This window comes from Ambystoma mexicanum, chromosome 6q (assembly GCF_040938575.1).
Source record: "Ambystoma mexicanum isolate Mex_15411 chromosome 6q, UKY_AmexF1_1, whole genome shotgun sequence".
Lineage (NCBI taxonomy): Eukaryota > Metazoa > Chordata > Amphibia > Caudata > Ambystomatidae > Ambystoma > Ambystoma mexicanum.
Genome location: NC_090937.1, coordinates 457,481,566 through 457,499,789, shown reverse-complemented (window position 1 = coordinate 457,499,789; position 18,224 = coordinate 457,481,566). Strand labels below are relative to the sequence as shown.

General features: G+C 46.0%; 1 protein-coding gene across 11 annotated transcripts in view; it reads right to left on the bottom strand.

The window, feature by feature from the left end:
• TBCK (TBC1 domain containing kinase) overlaps positions 1-18,224 on the bottom strand; it is a 2,754,978-nt gene that overhangs the window by 1,988,930 nt on the left and 747,824 nt on the right. For all 11 annotated transcript variants that reach the window (XM_069630931.1, XM_069630933.1, XM_069630936.1 and 8 more), the window contains one exon: positions 10,989-11,130. In XM_069630931.1, coding sequence (XP_069487032.1) covers positions 10,989-11,130 — 142 coding nt within the window. The remainder of the gene's footprint in view (positions 1-10,988; positions 11,131-18,224) is intronic.

The following is an 18,224-nucleotide window of genomic DNA, read 5'->3' as shown; positions in this document are numbered from 1 at the left end:
TCTTGTCCGATTCCTTGCAGGTTGCAGCTTCACCCTAATGAGGAGTTCCTCGTGGCAACCGGTAGTATTCAGATAAGGATTTGTATTTTCTAACACAGTTCGATAAAATAATGTCAATATGTAACCTGTTGCTTTCTCCCTTATTCAGGCGCTGAGAGAAAGTATGAAGTCTCGGGGAATCATTTTTTTAAAAGTTGTATGAGGGACTTTTTGGAAGACACTTACGGAAAAATACCTCGCGACCCTATGTTTGAAAGCAGTTTATACAAAGTTTTTTGAGTTTAGTAGGTTTCACTTGAAGGTTTAGTGCTGCGTCGCATGGAGTAAGCTGCCACGGAGACTTTGAGCCCCTCTACTCTGTGTGAAAAAACTGATTCTAGATTGGGTGAGCTTACCCGTAACCATGCGACGTAATATAGAAAAAATGAGATGAGGTTGTGTTTCAGTTGCCAAAATAATAATTCCTTTAATTTCAGGTTGGAAACTTTAGTGGGTAAATAACAATTCCTTTAAATTCAGGTTGAAAGGCTTGGTGACTTTAAAGCCTTAGTGAATCAAAGTCTTAGTGAATTTACAGCCTTAGTAGAATCAGTCTCGGGGAATAACACCTCTGGCGTTAAAATCAGGTAAGTCTATTGTGGTGAGGAGGGTTCCCCTTGTTAGTTCCTTCTTGCTGTCCTTTTGTTTCCCCTTAGGGGCCGGGGTTCGGCGAAGATGCAGGGAAGCTGTGCCGACCCGTGATGAGGAATAGTACCCCCGGTGGTAAAATCAGGTAAGTCTATGGGGGGGGGGGTAACTAATATTCCTCTGTGTATTCCCTTGGCTCACCTTGCTATTCTTGTCTTCTCCTTAGGTGCCGGAGTGCGGCGGGAACATGCAGGAGGATGCAGTGGAATGTGAAGATGCTGCGAAGGCCGGTCAGTTCAGCGCGGCGCTGCAGCAGGCGAGGCGACGCGCATAAAATAACTTCTTTTTTCCAGCTCGAAGGCACGATGGATCGTGAATTCAGGTAAGGATCAAAGGTATGGCTCTTGTTCCAACCTTTTCTCCCTTTTTCTAGGAGCTCCAAACTCGAGGCAGGCATGGCAGAAGGCTGGATGCAGACTGGCAGGCACGGTGAGCGTTACGCTGCTGGATGCAGAATAACGCGAAGCGTGTGCTTCTCTTCGGGGGTGGTTTAAATAGCCTCCAAAGTAGTCCCAGGTAAGTATTCCTCCCCAGCCCCACCTGAGTAAAAAAATAGTCCCTAAGTAAAGTAGTCCCTTCCAAGCCTCTTTTGGCTTGGAGCTCTTGCAGCATGGTCTGCATCAGGTAAGTTTTAATCTATGAGCCTGGCGCCTATGGCACCAGGACTGACTCTCCATATGAGCCTGGCACCATAGGCGCCAGGACTGGACCCAAATAGCCCCTAGCAGGGGTTGTTGGGCTTGCTTGGGATGACTTGATGCCTGCTTCCGGGGTTGCTGGACTTGGTCTGGGTCCCCGGGGGTAGGCATCCTGACACACTGTGAATCTAACACTGAGCAAAATGTGTGCAGCTTTTCATTGCGGCCTGAAGTAAATTTCCATCATGGCTCTGAGCGCTCCCAGAATGCACTGTGCACCAGCGCCATTTTAGTTCAAGCATAACACTCATGTGTACTGTTTTATTAGCAAAATTTGGTATGAACTTGGAATAGCATTCGGCTATTCCTATGAAAGAGCGCAGTTGGTCTTTATCCTGTGGCACTGTTTTACTTTCAATGGAATCAACTAAATCTTTTATTGGTTCTACGCCCTTTGCAGAAATTATGTGTCCAAGATATTCAATACTGTTCCGGTTAAATCTACATTTGTCCCCTAATTAACAACTCTTTCTCCTTTAATGTTTTTAACGCTCTGCTTAAGCATCAATCGCGGATTTCTAGACCACTACCATACACCAACATGTCATCTTGGAAACATACTACTCCTGTTTCTGATTTAAACAGTTCCTACATGATCCTTTGGAAAACCAACGGAGCCGATACCAAGCCAAATGTCATGCGTACAAATTGAAACAAGCCTTCTGGAGTGATGAATGCAGTCAGCTTCCTGGACATCGGATGAAACTTCATCTGATGGTAGGCTAATCTTACCTCGAGTTAGGAAAACACTTCAGCACTTCCCAAAGTGGGCAATACTTTTAATATATTAAGAAAAGGGTGGCAGTCTGGTATGACACACATTTTACGCCCTTAAATCAATGCATAGTCTAAATTTCCCATTTGGTTTTGAGACGACAACCAAAGGTGACAGCCACTCAGATGCTTGGATTAGTTTATTAAACCTTCTTTCTCCATTTTCGACAGTTCATCCTTTTTTTTTAAAAAAAAAAGAATTTTATTCGTTTTTCAATACAACCAACAATACAAACCAAACACGCAGTGCAATCCACAATCATTACATTAACATCAATTAGTCTTTGTTCACTGCCCCCCTGTTCCCTCCCCCCTTCACGAGCCTGTTTGTCCTTCACACTCAGTATCTGCTGCACACGGCAGGGCATCATTTTCATCAGATTCCTCTGAATCTGACATTGTTCCAAATAGTCCAGATATCAATGCTTTCCATGCCATCAGGGTACCCACTTCTTCCTCCCAAGACAGGCTTCTTGCCTCCTGCCATACCACCGTTTCAGCCTCCGCCCATTTCTGTAATTCTTTCCACCACACTTCCACCCGTGGCTTATGACGCTTTTTCCATCCCATAGCTATCCTTCGCTTTGCAAGCACGTATGCCAAGTCTTTCAGTTTCCCAACATGCTTCAGTTTTCGTGGCCTAGGAAACCCTCCCAACAGGCAGGCCCAGGCCGTGTCTACGGCGAGCGTGACCCCTTTCTCTGCTAGCTTTTGTGCGACTTCTCTCCAGAAACACTCGATCATCGGGCATGACCGGAACATGTGTGTCATATCAGCATTCTCCTCTTCGCACTTAGGGCACGCCTGTCTCCCAGCACTCCTGAATTTAGATATCCTCAGCGGGGTCATATACACTCTATGCGTTACGTACAGCTGTATTTGATGCAATCTGGCATTTCTAGATACCTTCTTATAGTATCCCAGGGCCCGCTCCCTCATCCCATCCTCCATTTGGGCTCCCACCTCTGTTTCCCAATCCAATCTCAAATGTGTCAATTCCTTTCCAACTTTAGCCATTACCATCTCATACAATCTAGAGATCTCATGCCCCCATTCAGCTGTGTCATATCATCCCCATAATGGCGTCCGCTTCCTCCGCCAACACTGTCTCAGGCCACGTTATCCGAATCTTCCGCACCAACCTGTGATACGTGACATACTGGCCCCCATGTAGTCCCGCCTCCACCCCAAGTCCTTCAAACTCCCTGATGGTTCCCTCCTGCCATATATCTCCCAACGTTACTAGCCCAACCGACTCCCAGTAGGTTCTGATAATCACCCTCAGTTGCTCATCTCCTCCCGCCAAAGCAACCAGAGGTACCTGCGGGGAACACGGGAGCGGGTCCCCCATCATTATACAAGCTCGTCGCCACATTTTCCACCCAAGCCCCAAGCACTCCTTTATTTCTGACTCGGGCAACCAGATAATTTCTTTCAGGTAAAACGGGACACAGTCCTGCCCAAACAATCTAAATTCAGGGGTCGCTTCATCAGAGAGCCATTTGGCCACAAACTGTAATTGACTCGCTACATAATAGACCTCAAGATTAGGTAGCTTGACACCCCCTTTTTCGTGAAAGTTCTGCAACTTCCAGAGCGCTACTCTGTTCCGGGTACCATGCCACAGAAAGTCTCTACACATACCATTTAGTTGAACAAAAAACCCCTTGGGAATCATATGTGGAATATTACTAAAATAATGTAGGAGCCTAGGCAGAACCACCATCTTAAGCATCGCTCCCCGCCCCATCATCGCTAAAGGCAATGTCTCCCAAAACCTCATACATTTGCAGATTTTGCCAATGGCCATCTCGGTATTACGCCTGTGTTCCTCCTCCGCCGTATGGTACACATCTATTCCAAGGTAGCGGAAGGAGCCCACAGTCCACGGCACCTGCAACACCGGCAACCTTTCTAGAGGGATTCCCTTGTAACTGCCCAGCGGGAAAATGCTAGATTTTTGGGGATTCACCGCTATACCGGACAACCTCGCATACCTTTCCATCACCTCCAGAATATACTGAAGATTTTCTTCCGGGTATCTCAAGTATAATAAGAAATCATCCGCATACAGGGATATCAAGTGCCGTTCCTCCCCCCAACCTCAATACCTATTGCATCGTATTGCTGCCTCAGGTATAGTGCCAGGGGCTCCAGAGCCAGAATGTACAGCATCGGGGACCAGGGACACCCAGTCTAGTGCCTCTGCTAAGTTGCCATCTCTCAGATATCACTGTTCCTGTTCGCACCCTGGTTAGCGGCGCACTATACAGCATCTCCGCCCACCTGATGTACCCCGGCCTCATTCCATACTCTCCCAAAGCCGCCAGCAGCCACGCCCATCTAACCGAGTCGAAAGCTTTTACTGCGTCTAAAGACACAATTGCCATTTCTCCATCATTGTCACAGCCCCATTCGATCACCCGATGGAGTCGCCTATGGTTGTGAGTAATATTCCTGTCCGGGACATAGCCCGTTTGGTCCGGGTGTATTAATTTGCTAATTACTTTCCGCAGTCTATTCGCCAGGACAGCCGTTAATATCTTGCTGTCCTGGTTCAGCATCGACAACGGCCTATACGATCCACAGCTATGCCCAGGTTTATTAGGTTTAGGGAGCGGTATTATGATCGCTTCTCTGAGCGACTCCGGCAACCGTCCCTCTTCAAACACCTCATTGAGCATTTCCAACATTGGGGGGAGCACTTCCGCCCCATACGCTTTATAAAATTCACTAGGTAATCCATCTGCTCCCGGGGTCTTACTAGTAGGTAGCTGCCTAACAACCTCCTCCAACTCCTCCAAAGTAATTGGTGCGTCTAGTTCTTCTCTTTCTTCTGCACTTATCTTGGGCAATCCTATATCTTGCAGAGTTTCCAGCATCTCATCTCGGTTGCCTCCTCCTCCGTCCTCATAGTTCTCTATAATAATCTGCAAATTCCCTATTAACTCCCTCTTGGGTGTCTGCCACCTCCCCATCTTCTCTGGTTATTGTCCTAATCGGGGGCCTAGGGGTTTCACTCTTGTATAGCCACGCCAAGAGACGGCCCGTTTTATCTCCACCCGCATGTTGTCTCTCAACGTACTTTTTGTAATTAAGGTTGCAGAACCTTTCCCAGCATTCCGTACACTGCTGCTGTAGTTTAAGCACCAGCTCGGTGTCTATGCTTTCCCTTTTTAGTACTCTTTCTAATTCCTCTTCCACCCTTTGTAAGTCAGCCAAGACCCCATCCTGCAAGCCTTTCGATTTAGCGATGGCCACACCCCGCATCACCACCTTGAAGGTCTCCCACAGTGTCCCTGCCGAGTCAACACTGCCTGTGTTCACCTCAAAATAGTTAATGATCTCATCTGTTATATCCTCTCGAAAAAGTGGATCTTTAAGCGCCTCCGCACGGAGGCGCCATGTCGGAATCCGTGCCCTAGGGCTGCAATATTGCCATTCCAGAACCAGGGGCGAGTGGTCCGACAGGACCCTCGCTTTATATTCCATGTGAACAATCTCTATCATTACATCCGGTGTGGCAAAAACATAATCAAGTCTAGTGTGCAGCTGCTGTGGGGCCGAGTAATGTGAATATAGCCTCTCATTAGGATGTTTTGTTCTCCACACATCTACCAATTTGAAGTCGTCTAGCAATGTCTGCAATGCCCTAGCTGCTGGGGCAGGCCTGACCATCTTGTCATCCGATCTGTCCACTTCGGGGTTTAGCACACAATTAAAATCCCCTCCCCAGATCACCGCGCTACCCACGCACAAGCTCAGGTTGGTGCACATAGTCCGAAAGTACTCCGCCGTGTTTTGATTGGGGGCATACGTGTTTACAATGCACACCTCTTTATTCTCTACCAACCCTCTCACTATGACCAGACGCGCCTCAGTTTCCACTGTTTCCTGTAGTAGCTGGAACGGGACATGCAGCGCCACCCAGACCAGCACTCCCCTAGCATAGACCGAGTACGAAGACCCCACTACAGTACCTTTCCATTTTCTCCCCACCAGCTCCAATTTTTCCCGTGTCAGATGAGTCTCTTGTAACAATGCAATATCTATCTTTTGTCGCTTCAAATACAGCATGACCTTATTCCTTTTTAGATAACTATTGAGTCCCCTGATATTCCACGTCACTATTTTAAGATCCCCCATGGTTCGTCAGTACCCATCTCCCTCCCTCCACCGCAAATCCCATCCGCCTGCGCAATACAGATACAATTCTAGGGTTATTCCCTGTAGGCTCGTGTTTAAACTCAAACTCCCCAAAACTATATACACATCAATTCGACAGTTCATCCTTTACTTGATCTCTAATTGATAAGGGTTTGTACCTCACTTCATGAACCATTGGCATCAAACCTGGCCTTATTCTTATTTGATGCGCAAATCCCTTAAGACATCCTACTTCATCTTTGAATGTATCTTCATTGGTTGGCTTTTGACAGATTGATTGTTTATTTGTATAGCGCCTATACACTGTGTTTTAAAGCGCTTCAAGGAGGGAGGGAACATGGGAGAAAACAAATACATTCTTACAAGTCCTTGAACCAGATCAAATGTGAAAAAATAGCTATCAATCATAACAGATAGTACAAATGCATTGAACAATAAGGGAGAGGTTGGGGGGAGAAATGAGACAAAACTAGCAGTAACATTACTATGCCTGATGACAATTGTTGCAGTGCAAGGGTGACAAGAGATGGGGGGTGGAATGTGGGGTAGAGGAATGGAAGGGGTAAGGAGAGGAACAAACAAGTGACTATCCAAAATAGGCCGACGACTGTTCAAGCTAGGGAAGGGGAGGGATTGGGAGGATAAGACAAGAAGGGAAAAAGGGGGGGGGGGAGACAAGCTATTACCAGTGGTCACAGGGCCAGGTGATAATAGTAAGTGCTGAGAAAAAGATTGAGGGGGGGCAAGAAGGCTGCAAAAGACATGCGGCTAATGATTACTATGCCTAACGGCAATTGGGGCAGTGCCAGAATTTGACAGAGGAGAGGGGGAGGGGAGGAAGGGTGCGGAGATGGAGGAGAAAAAGAGGGACAAGGTGTAAGGCAAGAAGTGGAGAGAGGGGGCAAGAGAAGATCAAGGGGGGCAGGAGGAACAGGGAATGAGAGAGGAGAAAAGCCAAACGGCGGAGGGGGCAGGAGGGCACAAAGGCACAGCTCAATACTACTATTTTTGCATTGGGGTTTAATTTTATATCCAGTTTCTTTTAATGTATCTATCCTTTAATCATAACAGAAATTACCTCTCCTTCTCCTGCCTCTGAATACCAGGTCAGGGAGGAACCATGCTACAATTTCTATTTTTCGCCTCACCATAAGGCACAAGCTTCATGTTCACTTCTTAGAGATTTCACTCTGAAACAGTTGGTCAAATAATCATTTTGGCAGAAGCGTGTACTTCGTACCAGAATCTATAATCATGTTTATTGGTATTTCATTTATGCATACTGTATGTTAGGGTTGTTCAAGATCTTCCTCCTCATCTTCCATTGCAAAGATCGTCCCTTCCTGTTCTACATTAATTTCTTCCACGATATAAATTTTTTGAGTTCTACAACATCGGGCAACATGACCTCTCCTTTTACACTTTCTGCATATCATGTTTATGGCTGGACAGATAGGACTACCCCTAATATGACCAGGGGCACAACACATGTGCTGTATCATATCCATACTCCTTGCACTACTTGACCTGCTCATGTGGCTAACCGGTTGTGCAATACTTTTGTTGATGTTCCCACCAAGGACTCTGGAAGAGGTTCTTGTCCCTGTTGCATTGGTTTCTGAAGGTCTCTCATCTTTCTCCTTGTTTGCATCTTTGTTCATTTCTTTTCCTGTGTTTTGACACATTTGATCATGTGTTCTATTTCTTTCGCTATTCTGAGGACTTCTTCTAGTGAAGGATCGCATTTTGCCCAAAGTTGTTCTCTTATTTTGCCATCCTTGCATTCTAGCATGAATCGGTCATGCAAACTCTCATCAATTTGGGATCAAAGTTGCAGGTCTTTGATGGACCCCTCAATGCAGTTCTGATTTTTCCACCATCTCGCCTTCCCTTTAAGTGCATTTACCAAATGTAAACCTTTTAACAAATGGCGCTGACTTTTGCTTCATAATGTTTATCTAATTTTGCTATGCACTTCTCATACTCATTTAATTTGTCGGACTCATCTGTGGTTACGTCTGGCAGGCCATCACATTTCCTTGCCCAGAAGTACCTAAGCAGTGCATTATGAATGATTTGTTCTCTCAACCACATAGTTTGTTCCATATACAGAGCTGTCATTGCTCTATGGACTTTTTCCACCGATTCCATGGGACGGGTAGCTCATCAGGTGAAGGTAAGAACATCATTGGAGCTGTGACATTTTGTAGCATTGTCCCTGAGGTTGTTGTACTGTCTCCCCTATCTTACAGGGTTGGTTGGCGATTCATTTTGTCTTGTTTTGTATACTATTTTATTGCCAATTTATATATTCCTTTATATTATAATCTTTTTTAGTTTAGGCTATTAGGTGTCACTTGCAAAACTTATAAGCCGAAACTATTAGAGTACAGTTCGGGAGAAATGGCATATGAGGAGGGACACAAAGCTTGTAGGTGTTCTTTGGTTATTTACCCACCCATTTCGTGCCCATGGTCATGCCCAACCAGTTCCTAGCCAGTCCCACCCAGTTTCACCCAGTCCCGCCCCAAACACCACCTCCTGGGAATTCTTGGAGCACGGTTTAATCAAGCCTTACCATCAAACACTGCCACTGTTCTTTCAAATCATTCTGCTGAGAGTTAATGACTTAATTGGAGAACCTACTACTAGTGGAATAAAAATGTCAACTAGGTCTGTCTTCAGCCACTTGGATGTATAAGCCCTACGCCTGTTCTTCAATGAAGTCCTGTTAAAAACCAGCATCGGCAAAGCCAACCCTTTTGGCTTGTTTATACGTATTAGGCATTTGCCCTGCACTGCTATTAGATGCCCATCTTCTCGTAACATTTTGCACCTGCTACCAGCAATGGCCAGTTAATACAACTACAGCTCTGCCTGGCAAATGCCCTTCCGAAGCCTTCACAAAAGCACAAACTGTTGGCATTGCCAATGCTTGTTTGTAAATATTGTCCAACCTTCACCCTTTTCCTAGTGTATTTACACTCTCATCCTTTTTTATTTTATTTATTTATTTTTGTTTGATGGTCTCCTTCTTCCACCTTTTTTTCTAAGACCCACCCCCGGAGCACAAACATGGCAGTGCATTATGCCCCAAGTAGTTAAAGGCACAAAAGTTGCTTTGTTAGACAGCTGCTAAGTGACACTTCCAAAGGGCGTGGATGAGTTAAAAGTTTCTCTCTTCGCAGGCGATCGGTTGCTGGGCCACACGCATACAGGCAGCGTGGCTGCAAAATTAAGTCCTCTCCTCGCCTCATTTGACTTCCTTTTTTTCTTTTTTGTAATGCTTCTGACATTAATGCTATACTAATTTGAAGCGTTAGAACAGTGCTCGGTGTGCCGGCCCCTAGTCCTCCCCTGGTTGCTGTTGCGCTGTTCAATCCTACCTCTACCAAGACCGAGTTTAGGGTGGGAAATCTCTGGCTGGTGGCATGCTCACGCTCACTCCTTCGTCACCACGCCTGTAGTGATGCAGACAACATGGTAAGGGTGGGGTAACTTTATATCTTTATTTGGTTTCCTGTTCAGTGACATATGAGGGCTCCACCAGTGACCATCAACCTTTTTCACTCTGCTTTCAACGGTCAGCCTCACAATCCATCCTCACCCCCCCCCCCCCCATCCCACCGATTCTCATTCTACAGCACGGATAGGATACCACAGTCATCTGACTGATAACCTAAAGGTGGGGGCCTTGGAGGGCAGTTTAGGTCATTACAGTCGGATGAGATGTTATTGTGCTTTGTTTGGGAAGACAAAGTAAAGCGGTCTATGACAGGTTACAACCCGGTATTGATGAGTAAACTTGGTTTCTTGGACATGACTAAAATGAAAAATCTGTGGGAGGAAGGAATCCATTAGATAATATGTTACAGTTTCCACTAGTGATATTTTATTTAAGTTTTATTATGGAGAAAAGATGGTAGTAAACCAGAAATAATAATCAGAGAAACATACAGACATAATTCCCCAAAGAAATAATTGTTCTCTGGAAAAGTAGTGTAACCTGACGTGGCTCATCATATGTCAGGCACCTGTTAAAATAATCACCACACACCAACCTGATATCCATCAAACAGCTCTACAACAAAACTTGCCCTATCTTCAAGGAAGTCTTCCTGACAAAACATCACCCAACACCATCTACAACTGTAAGTGATCAGTTCTGCTTACAGAACTGCTTTCATATGGTAGTGTAGCGAAGCAGAAATGTGTTACCTCTGAAGGTACTGACAGGTTAAGTGGAGACATTTGAGAACTGCAGCACACACTCTATGCGAATGTGACTTTCTAAGTGAATAGTTATTACACTTTTAAAGGTTCGCAATCTTATAACGATTTACCCAATATTGGACCTAGTTCTCCATAACTTCTGAAACACATACCTCTGTAAAACAAATGTTTAAATGTGCTTGGCTTCCTGACTGATGTGCATAGCCATGCTGCATTAGGATATGGACGTAAGCAAGGTACAAAATAATTGAGCAAATGAGCATCAATTAGTGTGGACCACAAACAAATGAACTACAAAAGAGTAACCATAGATACATTGTTGCTTTAAAGAAAAGCAATTCGTTATTTTTTGAAGGTGTCGTATTTCAAAAGTGAAAATAATGAAATATTGTAAGCCACATACATAGGAGGCTAAATACAGGTACATACCATACAAAGTTCAAATAATATTACACCAAGAGACCATACATCAGATTTAGGCCCAGAGGGTAATGGCTTCTCACTGTGCATATGATTTCGATGTTTGAAGATCCCCTGTGCTATAACCTCAGGAGCCAGGTAGGACGGGTATCTGTGAAGAAGAAAAACATTGAAGTTAGAAAATGTTTTCAGCTAAACTCTTTTCAAATTCAGATTTCATTTAATTTTGATTCAGAAAGCAAAATTTTATCAGAGCTTCAATGCACTCAAAGACTGATTATAGTCTCCAAACAGACAGATTGCTAGACAAAGATATCCTTGAATTCATGTTTAAGATACCTCACATGAAAATGTGCATGGAGAAATGAAACAAACAAGTTCATTGTCTTTGGTAATGTTCTTTCTGAATGAAACGGTCTGCGTCCCTTAGCTTCTGAAATATCCTCCGCGCAGACTGGTCCAGAAACCACCATGGGCTATTGCGCAGCTCTGCTCAAACTTAGTCACAGCATCGGTGCAACCTTGGTGCCGGAGAGGATGTAGTTGGTATATGTAGCCAGCCGCACATGCCCCATTACCCCAGTTATGCCTTATTTTCCCTCGTCACACGTGCTAAGAAACAGGAAAACTGGCCCAAAAAAGAATTTCAAGTAATTTTGCATGTTGGGAACATGCGAAGGCAGATGAGGAATCTTTGGAAGCAATACCTATTCTATCCTGATTCGCTCTCTTCGCTCTCGTTCCTGTCACTTGGGGGGGGGGATGCTCTAGGGTCAGTTCCCTATTGGACTGTCTCTCTAAACCTTCACATCAAAGTTGTGATTTGGGAGCTCTACCATCATATATTCTACTTTTTTACCCTCCTTCCGAATCCATTCTGGGTTTTTGCCAGCCAGGATGCTTCTTTACTGAAAAGACTATTCTCCCCAGAATGGCTTGCCACTGCTTAATCTCCACTCTAACAGGACCAGGCTTGGTGGAGGATAAGAAACATGTAGCTGGCAGATGCCAGCGAACAGCACAACTGTGACATGTGATAGTCAGCTTTAAAAGTCTCAGTTTGCTTTAGTCCAGCGCTGGTCATTGTTGAAGTGTTCTGCTTGCAGCCGCTCCCTTGTTTGGAATTTAGTGTGCTTGTTGGTATTTTCTGCTTCCTGAATTCTCTTTCTGGATTCTTCTGTTTTGCAGTCAGCGCTTTTCATGTTGTCCTGTTTCTGTGCAGACCAGCTGGACCGTGCTCTATAGTTCTTTGACCTTGCTCTGTTCGGCAGCATACACTTGAGTCTCTAGTCACCCCTCATTCAGAGAACTCCTATTATTGTAACCTTTTCGCTACCTTCCTTTGCTGGGGAACGGGGAGTTTTCAGACTAGTTATTGTATTTTCCCTGCCCCTGTCCCATGACTCCCTCTTGGAGGCTGTTCCTGGTTTTCCCCTGCATGTCTTGTGTGGTACTTTATTGATCAGCCGTTTTCCTTTCTATCCTGTTAGTACTATTCCTACTTGTCAAGAGTCTTCTGTATTAAGCTATCTTACTGTGGCTGTTTAAGCCTTTTGGGGTCCCTGTTTGAGCAGCAGGGTTCATGGGTTTTGCTGACAACCAAACATTCTTGTCCTCTCGAGTATCGTCTTCAAGTTACCTTATATAATAACCATTAATAGTGTCAGCTCACAGACCTTGACAGATGTGGGCTTCGCATGGACAGTTCCTGTAACAGCAATTGTGGGCGAGTAGCTTTAGGACTGTCCTTGTAATCATAAGGAGCTTCTAAGTCCTTTCTCCACATTCCTTTTCATATATTTTTATCACATTCTACTGGCACATTCTGGGTGTTAACATGCATGTACGACCAGAGTGTAAATGGTTTGAGACATAGTTACTCACTGCGTAATCTTGTGTACATTCCCTAACCATATTCAGTACTCTTCGTCTCCTCGTGACATATCCAGCAGAAAGACCATTATCAAAGGTAAGTAACATACTCTTCAAATGGATGCCTTCCTCCCACATATTCCCAAAGTGAAAGACTCCCAAAGTTATGAAACTCAGGGCAGTGGGAAAAACAAGAGCAATGCTACCCACAGCAGGAAGTTCTTTAACACAGGCTATATAAGCATAGCATTCTCACTAACCAGGAATTTCTCACAATTTTACTTTTAGACGGTATCTGCCTGAAAAAATACCTAGTAGATTAACGTTACTTTTCTTGTGTGTTGGGTCGTTCAAGTGCTGTGTGAGGCCGGGAGTGTTGAGAAGGCTGAGGAGCGCTTCCTTCATTGATTTGGAGTCCTTGTTGCCTGGGAGGTTGAAGTCGCCTAGGAAGATGATGTTGGTATGCGTGAGGGACATGGTGGCGACCAGGTCGAAGTCTGCGTTGGGCTTGGGTGGTCTGTAGATGAGATGGAAGGGGACTGTGTCCATCAGGGAGAGTGGAAAGTGGCAGGAGGGCTTCAAAGGAGCCAATGTTGTCGTCAAGTCTAGTACAGTGCCACAAGTGGCGCGCTAATGTCACCAGTTATGTACCTAGAAGCCGTCTACAATAATGCGCAAGATACACAGGACAGTGATCTGGCAAACCAACTCAAGTCTGTAAACTTTATTCAGGACCTGACTATTTCAGATATTTCTGTGAAAGGAGGACCCCGGCCAGTAACGAGTCCTGCATATTTTTTTTTATTGCATTTCCCAGTGGAGCCAATGAGATGGCTGCTACCTGGATTCTTGTTCCTTGCTACCCTAGAAGCCCCACTGAAACCCCTGGTCTCTGGTGACATAACCAAGACAACTAGGGCTTGCATATCCTGGGAACATTAACAGGGTCATTTGGCTACCAGCATCCTTGTGGATCAACAATACCTGGTTATCCAGGAACTTTGAGAATGGTGGTTCTACTAAGACCTTGAGCTGATGCAGGTAATACCACTGTAATTAAGGGGATTTAGCCGACGGGGAAGGTTGAACATTCTCTCTCCTCTCTAGCTCCTGTGTCAAGGTGCCATTCATCACTTCTTTGGAGGGACATGCTTTTAAGTGCCCATGTCTCCTGTGAGGGTGTCCATTTCAAGACTTACAATGGATGCGTTGCGTATCCTCCTAGGGGGTGGGGAGCACTTCCTTCCGGCTCCTGACGTCTCATCGTGTGTCTAGTAAATGGCCTGACACCTTCATGTGAATACTTCAATTCAAGCCATGCCTTGGCCATAGTGCCCATTTGTGTTTGTTTTGCAAGACTAATGCATTTCAATTTGTAAATCAAGTTATCATGCCCTGTTGCTAAGGCAAGCATGTAAATGCTTTTGTACTGCAAACACATATGTGGTATTGTATTTATGAACAAGGCAGTTTTAACAAATAAAATATACTGAATCAAAACAGTAGAACGTGCCCCATTTAATGTTTAATGTAGTCTTTTATTAACAACTCTCTTTATTCAGCATATTATATAGTCAAACTTACATCTCTTAAAAAGCAATATGTTGTACAATTCACTGGTATAGGTTTCCTTCTTCCCCGACCCTCTGTCTCATTTGTATGTAACAAGTTGCAGGGGGACATAGTGTTTTGAGCTTTGTTAGTGAGTGCCCTTGTATGTTCATAAGTTCACTAATGGAGCATAGATTGCTAGGTTGGGTGTGCTTCGAAGGTGATTTATGTATGTATTGCATCAAAGGTTCCCACGTCTCACTAAACATATATACATTCCCCGTGATTCGGGATGTGAGCTTTTCCATGGCAATTATTTCAATTCGTTGCTTTATCCAGAGGCCGGTTGATGGGCCCTCTGGTTTACCCACATCACTATAATAACCAAACTGATCATAGAGCCAAAGAACAAGTTACTCTCTTACCTGCATATGTTCTTTCGATGGGATGGTCCGACGACGTATTCCATATCTATGACAGTAGCTGTGCTGTGCTGCTTCGGAAAATCTTTGGGCGTCTGCGTCCTGTGTCAATGACGTCGATACGCCGCCCTCGAGGACCGCCTCCGACGGCCGACATCACTGGATGTTATAAGTAGGACACACGACACCTGTAGCTTCAGTTGTAGTTTTTTCCCAGAACGTCTGGCACCAGTCTTCTGCCAGTCTGACCACACAAAGCCTTGCGGAAACATAAGCTGCAATCGCATAAGAAATTCTGTAGCGGGGAAGGCAGGGAGGGAGCGATATGGAATACGTCGTCTGACCATCCCATCGAAAGAACGTTACCAGGTAAGAGTAACTTGTTCTTCGAGGGGATTGGGTCCTCCTACGTATTCCATATCTATGACAGACTCCCAAAGCAGTACCAATGCAAGGAGGTGGAAAAAGAATTTATAATACAGAAATTTAGAATGCCCAATCAAATTGCGGGGCAAAGGACCGCCTTGCCAAAGGCCAGATCCTGCCCACGAATGGAATCAAGGGAGTAGTGACGTACAAAAGTATGTACCGAAGCCCAGGTGGCTGCACCACCGATGTTACAAATAGGAACACCCTTCTGTAGGGCAGTAGAGGCAGCCATACCCCTGGTAGAATGGGCCCGCAAGCCGACCGGTGGGTCCTTACCCGCCAAGCAGTAACAGTCAGAAATAGCCAGAATAATCCAGCGAGACAAAGTCTGTTTCATCACAGCTTGTCCCAAACGCTTTTCAGCGTAACCAATGAAGAGTTGATCGTCCACTCTGACCTGGGACATGCGTGAAATATAAAAGAGTAACGCTCCCCTAGGATCAAGCCTATGGAGCCTCTCCTCTTCCTTACCAGGATGTGGAGGAGGATAAAACGCTGGAAGAACAACCTTCTGGCCTAAATTAAATTCCGACAACACCATCGGAAGAAAGGAAGGACAAACTCTAAGGACAACCCTGTCCTTATGAAACACAGTGAAGGGTGGCTGAACTGAAAGTGCCTGTAACTCACTCACTCTGCGAGCGTAAGTGACCGCAACCAAAAATACAGTTTTAAGAGTTAACAGTCTCAAAGGGCATGAATGCAAAAGCTCAAACGGAGCACCCATCAGAAACTTGAGAACAAGGTTCAAATCCCAAACGGGCACCTGGAAAGGTGACGGAGGAAACACATTAGTGAGCCCTTTCAGAAACTGAGAAATTAAAGGAATTTTAAAATAGGAACACTCTTCAGACGAGCGCTTAAATAAGGACAGCGCCGCCAGGTAACCTTTAAGGGTACCCAATTGCAAGCCCCTGGGGGTCAAAAGAAAGCAAAAAGTCAGAACCATGGGAATGTCACATGCAAAAGGATCCACATTCTTAACCCTGCACCAGTCGCATAACTTGCGGCAACGGTACAGGGACTTTGTTGCTGGCTGTCTTGCCGAGAGCAACACCTCCATCACGTCTTCAGGGAGGTCCCAATCCTTATACCACAACCTTTCAGAAACCAAGCGTGAAGGTTGAGGGATCTGACCTCTGGATGGAGAACCTGAACCCCCCCCCCGCTCCCCGTGAGAGCAGATCGCCTCGGTAGGGAAGACAACGTGGAGGGCAGATGGACAAGTCGAGAAGGTCCGGGTACCACGTCCTCCGGGCCCACGCCGGAGCAATGAGGATCATCCGGGAACCGAACCTCTGCAGTACCTGCGGGATGACGGGGACTGGAGGAAACGCATACAGCAGTGACCACTCCACCACGAACGCGTCTCCTAAGGCTCCTTTTGGAGGAAATTCCCGCGAGCAGAACCTCTCGCACTTCCGGTTGACACTGGAGGCGAAGAGATCCAGGAGAATCTCCTGAGCCAACTCCCACTCGTGAGAGATCACGCTCTGCCTGCTCAGAGCGTCCGCCGTCTCGTTTTCGCCTCCGGCCAGATGAATTGCCGAGATCGAAACTTGCTGCTGGATTGCCCAGAACCAGAGCTGCATTGTAACGCTCACCTGATTCCCACGGAGGCGCTGGTCTTGGCAGGAAGGTGTCTGTGACCCGAAAAGTGATGTGCAGGACTCGATTTGCTTCTGGGGCCGAACCTCTTCGCACTGTGTCGAACTCGAAGAGTGAGATTTCTGCAAGTGAAAGAATATGGGGGTTAATGATCTGGGTTGTTGAATGTCCCTCTCTCTCTTCCTAGCTTCTCCGTAGAGCCCCCAGGTCAACGTGCTCACCTTAGATAGGTGAATGCTGGACTCTCCATCTGCGTCTGGTGCAGGGTGCCGTTGCCAGTTCCTTCACTGGTGAAACATAGGCCTCTTGACATCAGAGGATCGCTACCGTCGTTAACTGCACGAGCGGTGAGTTTCTGGACACCTTTTTAGTCCTTATAGTCTTTAGGTGCGTGGGCACGTTAATATAGAACAGGACTCTGTATAATGCTTTTTCCTATTTGTCTTGCAGGGCTCTTGAGATAGGAGATGGTGTGAAGAGAGCCGAAGTTGGAGCCAGAACCTTGGAATGAAGCGCTTGGAAATGCGTAAGTAAATGCAAGCGTTCTAACTGTCTCTTTCCCTTGCAGCTGTGAGTTCGTGCTGAAGAGATGCTGGAAAACGCTGGAGTATTTGCAGGCGTTCTATTGTGGCGAGTGCGATGAACGTGAGTAAATACCTGTCTAATGTCTCTTCGTTTGTCTTTCAGATGCTGGGTTGCAGCGTTGAAGAAATCCGGAATTCGCGGAGTGCCGGTAAGTAATAACAATGCTTTTGTCTTCACAGGCGGAGGTGCAGAGTGAATAAATGTTCGCTGCCGATGGATCAGGTGAGGAAAGCGCTGCGTGTAAAGGTTGCCCCGCTAACCTGTTGTTTCTTGTCTTTGCAGGTGCTGCTGAATACTGGATACAGGAGTGGTAAGTATTGTTCTTGCAGGTTCAGGATCGGAAGGAAGAAAGGCTGGAACAGACTCGGTGAGCGTTCTGCTGCAGATGCAGAATAACGCGAAGCACGTTTGTTCAATCGGGTGTGGTTTAAATAGCCTTGGAGTGATGAGGCGCCTTCCTCCACGGCCCCGCCTAGGTAAGAAAAGAGTTCCAGTTCCAGAAGAGTTCCCGTGTTGTATCCAGGGAGTGGAGCTTGCCCCACCCAGGTAAGAAAGTAGTTCCTGTTCACAGAGGATTCCTATGTGGCTGGTAAGTAAGCAGCATGGTCTGCTGCAGGTAAGTCCACCCAAGCATCTTCATACATATTATGAGCCCGGCGCTTCCAGTGCCGGGACCGATGGCTTTGATGAGCCTGGTGCCACCGGCGCCAGGACAAGGTCCAAAAGGTCCCAGTGGGGACCGGCTGGTGCCTAAGATAACGGTTAGGGGCCTGCTTCC